The sequence below is a fragment of the Durio zibethinus genome, chromosome 14 (genome assembly GCF_047325235.1).
Source record: "Durio zibethinus cultivar Kanyao isolate XHJ-2024 chromosome 14, ASM4732523v1, whole genome shotgun sequence".
In the NCBI taxonomy this organism is placed as follows: domain Eukaryota; kingdom Viridiplantae; phylum Streptophyta; class Magnoliopsida; order Malvales; family Malvaceae; genus Durio; species Durio zibethinus.
In genome coordinates, this window is record NC_143175.1 from 11,477,508 (window position 1) to 11,485,951 (window position 8,444).

General features: G+C 30.5%; 1 protein-coding gene across 3 annotated transcripts; it reads left to right on the forward strand.

Annotated features, from left to right (window-relative positions):
• The first annotated feature begins 1,962 nt into the window (after window positions 1–1,962).
• LOC111293590 (uncharacterized) lies at window positions 1,963–8,052 on the forward strand. 3 transcript variants are annotated; one of them, XM_022886354.2, is made up of 8 exons: window positions 1,963–2,775; window positions 3,836–3,912; window positions 4,009–4,177; window positions 4,573–4,661; window positions 4,859–5,023; window positions 5,152–5,229; window positions 6,137–6,240; window positions 7,616–8,052. In XM_022886354.2, the coding sequence occupies exons 1-8, from the start codon at window positions 2,268–2,270 to the stop codon at window positions 7,719–7,721; spliced, it is 1,296 nt and encodes a 431-aa protein (XP_022742089.1). In that variant the 5' UTR covers window positions 1,963–2,267; the 3' UTR covers window positions 7,722–8,052. The 3 variants fall into 3 exon arrangements, with proteins under 3 accessions (XP_022742089.1, XP_022742092.1, XP_022742093.1); XM_022886357.2 differs by having other exon boundaries at window positions 1,969–2,775; window positions 4,090–4,177; XM_022886358.2 differs by lacking the exons at window positions 3,836–3,912; window positions 4,009–4,177 and having other exon boundaries at window positions 1,970–2,775.
• Window positions 8,053–8,444: the final 392 nt, after the last annotated feature.

Here is an 8,444-nt window from a genome sequence, read left to right on the forward strand (position 1 = left end):
TTAATTTTACATATATATATATATATATTTTCTTTTTACTAATTATTTTTGAACGTGATATAAAATAATTAATCTTTTTTACTAATTTTCATATAAATATAATAAATTATATTTTATTAATTTTACATATTGAGTTTTCCTTTTTATTAATAAATAATAATTTTACATATAGACATTTCTTTTTAACTAATTATTTTTTATCATGGAATCAAATATAAATATTTTCGGTGTACATATACTTTTAATAAATATAATAAATAATAATTATTTATTAATGAAAAAGTTTATATGTGAAGTTAATAAAAAGGAAATATCTATATTTATATGAAAATGAATAAAAAGGAAACTAAAATCATTTTTATAATTTCCATATAAATAAAGAAATTTTATTTTTTTATTAATTTTAGATATATGCATTTAATTTTCACTAATTATTTTCAACTATTATATAAAATAATTCATCCTTTTTTATTAATTTCTAAATAAATGTAAATGTTTTTTTTTGTTAATTTTACATATAAACATTTTTTTATTGATACGAAAAAAATTATACATATAAATATTTATTTTTCATTAAATATTTATAATTAATCATTTTTTATTAATATCTAAATAAATACATATATTTTATTTTTATTTATTTTATATATTATTTTTACTTTGTTATATTATTTCTTATCATAGTAATAATTAATAAAAATATTTGTTAAATCTTTTTTTTTTTGAAAAATTTCTTTTACGCGTGTATATTTTTTTATAACATATATTTTTATCACATTAATAATATCATATGTTTTAAAATATGCAACATATCATTAATTTAATTATAAAAAATTTTTATATTTAATATACTATTAATGTATAGATTTTATACATTATTAATAAATTAAATATTTTATTAATGAGTAAATATAAAATTTTAAAATAAATTTACATAAATTAAATTTTTTTAAAAAATATATTCATTAAAAAAGTATTATCATTTCATTCATCATATGAAAGAGTTTTTATCATTTAATTTATTAATAATATATAAATTTTATATATAAATAATATATTAAATATAAAATTTTATAAAATTTTAAATAATAATTAAATACAATAATAATAAAAGGATACAGTTAGAATTTTTTAGTACTACAATGGATTTTTTCAGTTTAAAAATTTTGATAAAAAGTCAAATTCAACCGACGGGATCGACGGGCGCTCATGTTGAGACAGATGAGAAAGTGAGAGAATGTGGCCATGGAAGAATTTGTTTGAAAACAATTTGGTATCACAGAACTAGAAGTAGATAAGACAGCTCAACCTAAATCTAACGATTCCAATCCAATCCGATTTTATGTAAATTTTTTTTTGAAAATTAGGTTTTGAGTTAGATGATAATTTAAAAAGTTTAAGATAGAGTTGTTGGCAAACTCGTTTCGTTTCGTCTTGATATATATTATTTTTAATTAATTATTTAATATCATATATTTTTATATTTATATTAAAAAAATATTTTATTAATTTTAAATTAAATAAAATATAATTTTATATAATATAAATTCGAATTTAAATATTTAAAAAATAAAAAAAATTAAATTAGATCGCAAAAGTCTGAAGCTGACCCGCGTTACCACCCAAAGTACCCTGCGTAGAAGACGTTTTTGGGTTTTGCATTTGTCTGGGCGCTGGGCATTTGCCTCCGGCATTTGCAAGCAAGGGATGCCAACTTTTTTTTTTTTTTATTGTAAAAAAACAATTTAAAGGTTAATAGGTTGTTTAATTTTTTAAATTAAAATAAAATATATTATATTTGATAATTTAAAATAAATTATAAATTATATATTTATAATAATTTTAATAAATAATTATCGATAAAATTTAAACTCATAATTTTTTCATAAAAAAAAATAGAATGAATTAGAATGACAGCTAATAATACAATACTATACTCCTTTTATTAAATTCATCTGTTTCAAAAGCCCATTTTTACTTCTCTCTTCTGCCTCACTCTTCAAATATTTTCTTCTGCGCTGTCTCCTTCTGTCTGTTTGACTCTTCAGCCTCTGCTATGATGCGTTATTAATTATTAATTCTTCCTTTTCCATTCCCACATTCTTCTCTTTTTCGTTCATTTCTCAAAAAAAAAAAAGAAAAAAAGCTATTTTGTTTCTGGGTTTTTTTTTTTGGCTGTGAATTGAAGATCATACAGGAATGGGATTTTGACCGAGTTGTAAATAACACAAGGGGATTGTTTATAATTTTGGAGTTAGGATCTTGTTATGATGATGGAAACACCCACTCCCATCTCTGGTCCTCCCTCACCATCGCCTTCACCTTCTTCTTCTGTTGCTAGCACTACTAGAGGTGATGCCATTGATTCTTCGAGAAGCTATGGCATTCAACTTCCATCGCTAAACTCGATCCAATCACCCTTATCCCTCCTACTGGAATACTCTGGCATTTTTTCCAATCCCACCATTAATCAACCTCGTGGGGATTTAGTCAACACTGATTTACAACCTCCCGCTAGTCCTACATCTGGTGCTGGGGAAGTTTCTATTCAAATCGTTGGGCCTGCCAGAGGCGAAGAAGTCAATGCCCAAACCCCCATGCCCCTCCATGGAGTGGAGGAAGACGATCCCCTTACCAGTAGAAGTACCAGTAACGAGGAAAGGAGTTCGAATTCCTCTTACCATTACGATGTGCAGCGCATTGCCAGGTGGTTTGAGCATGTTCTTCCATTTTCCTTGCTTTTGCTGCTTGTCTTCATTCGTCAGCATTTAAAAGGTATTCCCTTTCTTCTTCTTCATTTACCTCTCGCTTTTACATTTTTTCATCAGTAAGTGGACTAGGTTGTTATTTATTTGATCATGATGGACATCAACGAAAATGTTATTACTACAATCTTTTGCTGTTTTTTTTATTTGCTTCATTATCTGCTTGTCTAATAATTATAATCTAAAGAAATTGATGCATTATAGCAATGAACATATTTACTTCCTAGCATTCTGTTATTTCTATCTGGTGTGTCATTGTTGGCTGCCCTACGGTATGAAGTCCCCATGTTCCCTCTTTGATTCCTAGCTTAGTCTTTTATAAGTTTGTGAATTAAGTTGAATTTGGATGATCTTTACATGTGTTCTTTATAGGACTGTCATCAACCTGGTTTAAAGATAGGCAATATGTGAGGGCACTCTATAGATGGTTAAAGAGGAAAAGAATGTGGAGAATCAATTTTTGGTGTTTTGTATGAGGAGTCCAGGTTTCTCATCTTCTGAAGGAGATCAAGAACTTCATGTATTCATTAGAGATTAACGAGGTTCCTTTTTTGTATTCCTTGTCTGTTGAGTTTGAGTTGTTGGGACAAAATTGGAAATTTCATTAAGGAAAAAGCTAGTGTACCATTTTTCTCTTGCCTTGCATTAGTTTGTTTTGATTTTGTCCTAGTGTCTCTTTGTAAGTTGTAAGTGGTGTAATGTTCCCGGTCGATGCTTTCTTTACTGCATAAGGGCATAAGCGAAGTCGAGGGATTTCCTTCTAACTAGTGGTTGAGTCCTTTCTAGTCTTCCTTTTGCTAATTATCTATCACAAAAAAAAAAAAAGAGTAGAGAGAGAGAGAGAGAGAGAGACAGGGGTTGGAGGATAGGTTTCACACAGAGAGAAGGAGAAGAAGGGTCAAACATCGGAATTACCCTCGTTCTGCCATGGTTCTTAGCAACTGAACCAAGTAAAAAGTTTTAGTATCTCTATCCTGCATGAGTATATAGCTCTATCTCAAGTTATTTGGAATTTACTATCTATAGTCTAAACTCTTTTATTTCTCATTATTTATTTTGGTGGCTTGTAGGTTTCATTGTCATGATATGGGTTACGATTGTTATGTTCAAGTCAAATGTTATCCTTCAAAAGCAGACAGCAATGAAGGTGCTTAAATGTGTCTTTAAAGTTTTTCCTTTTAAGTGCCTTGCTATCCCAATAGAGGGGCAAAACCATGAAACTGGACATTCACTGGTTTTGCAGGGAGAGAGAAAGAATGCAGTTTTAATCACGTATTCTGTACTTTTTATGCTTCATGTGATTGGTGTTTATTGGTGGTATCAGAACAATGATATTTTATATCCATTGGTCATGCTTCCTCCAAAGACAATACCACCTTTCTGGCACGCAATTTTCATCATTCTGATCAATGGTACGAAATTGAATTGTAATACTTGGGTTCATTTCTATTGACATTATTCTAATGGTAAGATAAAGAATGTACGGCAGATATTCTTGATCTTGTGTACCCTTCTTATAACTGTGCCTTTATATTTGGCCATGCTGAAATTTCCTAAGTTAATTTGTGTGTTGTTGCCCCTGCTGCTCTTTAAAATTTATCATTCTACACACTGAGCATTTTACAAGTGTAACTAAATCCTTATTTCTGCTTTACTTTTTGTTGATCTCTTTGCTCATCTATGTACAATTCGTCCTAATAATTTCCGAAGTGATTTATTTTTCTTCATATTGTAAAATCACTTGTCATGAATGTTCAAACATTTTAGAGTTTCCTTTTATTAATTGACTGATCTATTTAACTTTCAGATACAGTGGTGCGGCAGGCAGTGATGGCATTTAAGTGTGTACTACTCATCTATTATAAAAACGGCAGAAGGCATGACTTCCGCCGACAGGTTTTATGATGTTATGCGTTGCAAAATTACTTTTTCATTTTATATACAACTGCAACTATACTCCCCTTCCCCGCCATCCCACCCCCCGCAAAAAAAAAAAAAAAAAAAGAAAAAGAACTTTTATCAACCCACAAGAGAAAAAAAGTGAAGCAAAAGAGATGAAAAGAAACTCTAACTGTCGGTATACTGTTTTCAAGGGTAAAGTGCTAACCCTGGTTGAATATACACTCCTATTGTACCGAGCATTGTTACCAACACCTGTTTGGTACCGGTTCTTCTTAAACAAAGACTATGGAAGCCTTTTCTCTTCATTGACTACAGGGCTGTATTTAACGTTCAAGCTCACATCTGTTATTGAAAAGGTATAAATTCCATATTCTAATACTTGTACATATGTGCAATTTCTGATTTTGTTGAATTTCTATGTAATACTATGAATCTGTTCACATGATAATTTGCTTTATTTGTAACAATTTGGAATTGCTCTTAGGTTCAATCCTTCTATGCTGCCCTAAAAGCATTGTCGCAGAAGGAAGTTCATTATGGGTCGTATGCCACATTAGAACAGGTATCTGAAAGGGGGAAACAAAAATTTTAATTCAATTTGAAACTTGGTTCCACCTACTGACCTAAAGAAAGGCTAGTTGACAAGAAAAAAGAATGTTTCTCTTTGCAATTTTAATTCAATTTGAAAATGCCTGAATGTTTCAAGTTGCCTTGTTGTTTGTACCGTAGTTCTAACCTTTTGATGTATCTAATAATTTCTTCTTGCACATGTTTGTGTTACTTGCTTAATCTTTCAATGCCAAGCCCAGAGAAAAGAATGTTATCTTTTGATACTTATTTCATTGACATCTCTAATATGCATCTTTTGCTTGTACATTTATTATGTTAATTCAACCTTTTGATTTAATGTTTTTCATGTGATATTTCAAGTTAATTGAAAATGTGTAACTATTTTACTGACATTGTGACATTTTCATGCCTTAAATATTTTTAGCAAAATATTTTATTCTTGATCAATGTGATATGTATCAGATAGACTTTAAAATTGACTGCATGACGAGAACGGATAGGTTGTTGACTCTAATAATTGCTTTGGTAATAGTAACTTAAAAATTGCTTTGGTAAAATAATGCTGTATAGAAAGTTACAAAATAGGGTAACAAGTAGCAACTCTTTCACTGGTGAAGTTGATCCCTACTAATTCATATGATTAGGGATGAGTAAAGATCAACTTGCACTGCTGCAACAATTATTCACCATTACAGTGTACATATTTTTTTATACAATTTATATTTTGTTAATTTTTCTGATAGATTTAATGCATTATTCATATAGATCAGGCATGTCAAATCTCAAATTAACTGACATCATGAAAATTTCAGCCTTTATTCCTAACTATTTATTATGATAAGTTTCCATCCCTCAATAGAATTTATCCCTTATTCCTAAATATATTTTATTTATTACAGGTAAATGAAGCAGGAGACCTCTGTGCCATATGCCAGGAGAAGATGCAAGCACCAATTTTGTTGCGCTGTAAACACATATTCTGTGAGGATTGTGTCTCTGAATGGTTAGTTTATACCTCCAGTTTGTTGCAATTGCATATTATAAAGCGAAAGAAATATTGTGAATGTTGAAAGTTTGGTTTTTTTTTTTTTAAAACTCACAGTGTGTTTTTTTGTTCCTATAACAAGTCTCAAGTATTGATTGTATAGTCTAGGCTCTTATCATCTAGCTAAAAACTTATGGTTTGTAATTATTCAATTTGGCTACATATATGTGAAGATAGAACGGGAATATGGGAATTTGCTATATATAAATATTTTACTCCTGTATCAAGTTCTAAGTTGTTATTGGAATATCTTTAACTGTAGCAACTGATAGAAGTTTAGTTTGTCAAATTCAATTTGATAAAGTTCCCTGCTTTTGTAGAATGATTACATTGGAGAAAGAGATTTGAAACTATAACCATTGGTTTGCTATCATAAAGATTTGGAAAGAGGAGGGGACAAAAAAAATATAAACATGTGCCTTACAGTAGTTAGAAGACAGAACTTTCACCTGTTGGACCAACTGGGAAATTGAGAATAAAAATGCCATACATAAATATTTAATATATCTCCTTAGCATAATAGTATATAATTATTTTGCTTCTGTATAAAGTTCTGATTTGTTATTAGAATCTATGGTTTAAACAGAAATAATTGATTGAACTTGCCTGTATTTGTAGCATGATTGAATTGGAGAAAGATCTGAAACTGTAACCTTTTGCATTTGTTCACTAGTGTAAAAATTTGGGAAGAGAGGGGAAAGAAACATACCAACCTGTGCCTTTTAGAGCGCCCAGAACTTTCACCTAGTGAAGTGATGAGAGATTGATAATTTTAGTGCTCCACCTTCATTAGGCAGGATTGCATATTGGGTGAAAACCATTTCTTAACTGCATAGCATATTATCTGCACACGCCTTGACGTAATGCATTCATACCTTCACTTATGACTAAACTCACAAATTACACATGTTGGTGAACTGTTATAATCAGAGAAAAAATAATTTGGAAACTGAAGAATGGTAGTACCATAGGAGAATGATGCCATTCCAATGTAAGATTAAGGAGAAATTGCTGCTTTAAAGTTGGGGGTATAATATCAAAAATTACGCTCCCCATTTTCCTAGAAAACAGAGATCAATAGTTTTTACCGAATACTGAAAATTTGTGACTGCTATTGTACATGGCACTTACCTTACAGTAATACAATGCAAGGGCCTAGTTGCCTAATGGCCTGAAGTGTTGCTTATCTATCAAATTCCGTTGTGATGTTTTGTTAGATAACCTAACTTTCAAACAGAAGTATTTAAGTTTTAAATCAGCTATTATTTGGTAACATGCTTGACTTGTGCCTCAGTTTCATCCCTTGACCATTGTGTGGGTATTTATATTTCAGGTTTGAGAGAGAAAGGACTTGCCCACTGTGTAGAGCTGTGGTTAAAGCTGCAGATCTACGATCCTTTGGGGATGGATCAACGAGTTTGCTTTTCCAGTTGTTTTAAAATTCAGATTTTAGTTCCATGTCATAGCCTTATCTTTTTGAGCTGTGCTCTCCTTCAGGTTTTGTCTTGTCTTTTAGATTGGTATACAGTGAGTGAATTATCTCGTCCTAGATTGCTCATAATGGTTATAGTATAAGCCAGATAGTAGAAACAGATTAGCCGTATGTGCAATTCATCCGTTCTGAGGTTAATTGAAGCTGAGCTTTCGAATGGAAGGGAGGATTCTGACGTTGTATTACATTACTTTCTTAAATTTATCATACTTGCCTTATAAATAAAAAAGGCATAACATTATATTTCAATCATGAATGTATAACTTCTTTGAACTCTCTCTCTCTCTTTCTCTCTCCGAAGTAATGAGTTTTATGCATCTGAATCAAGTGAACTAGGTCTCAGTTTAAGTTGGGCTGCTTTAGTATAAATAGAGATCTTACTATTATCAAAATGTTTAATGCATGAATACTGTGGCTGTGCATGCATGATTAATTATTGAATTTACCATTTCTGGTTCAGGCTTGTATAGTGATATGACTCTCCGTTTTCTTCATTAGCAGTTTGATTTGAATTTCATGCTTAAGTACCCATTTTCTTCCATAATCAACACGAGCATTTTAATCTGGTGCAGTTATTTTCTGCCTTGTGGTCTTTGTTTATTTATGCATAAAATTTGCATAGAGAAAGCAGTTGGTGAAAGAACAGAATTATTATCGGGATTTTAGTTTG

What these genes read in the sequence shown, in the direction of transcription:
- LOC111293590 (XM_022886354.2), top strand. Translation starts at nt 2,268, where the DNA reads ATGATGATGGAAACACCCACTCCCATCTCTGGTCCTCCCTCACCATCG. An exon ending in GGCATGACTTCCGCCGACAG is followed by an intron (nt 4,662 to 4,858) that starts GTTTTATGATGT and finishes ACTGTTTTCAAG; the next exon opens with GGTAAAGTGCTAACCCTGGT. An exon ending in TCACATCTGTTATTGAAAAG is followed by an intron (nt 5,024 to 5,151) that starts GTATAAATTCCA and finishes AATTGCTCTTAG; the next exon opens with GTTCAATCCTTCTATGCTGC.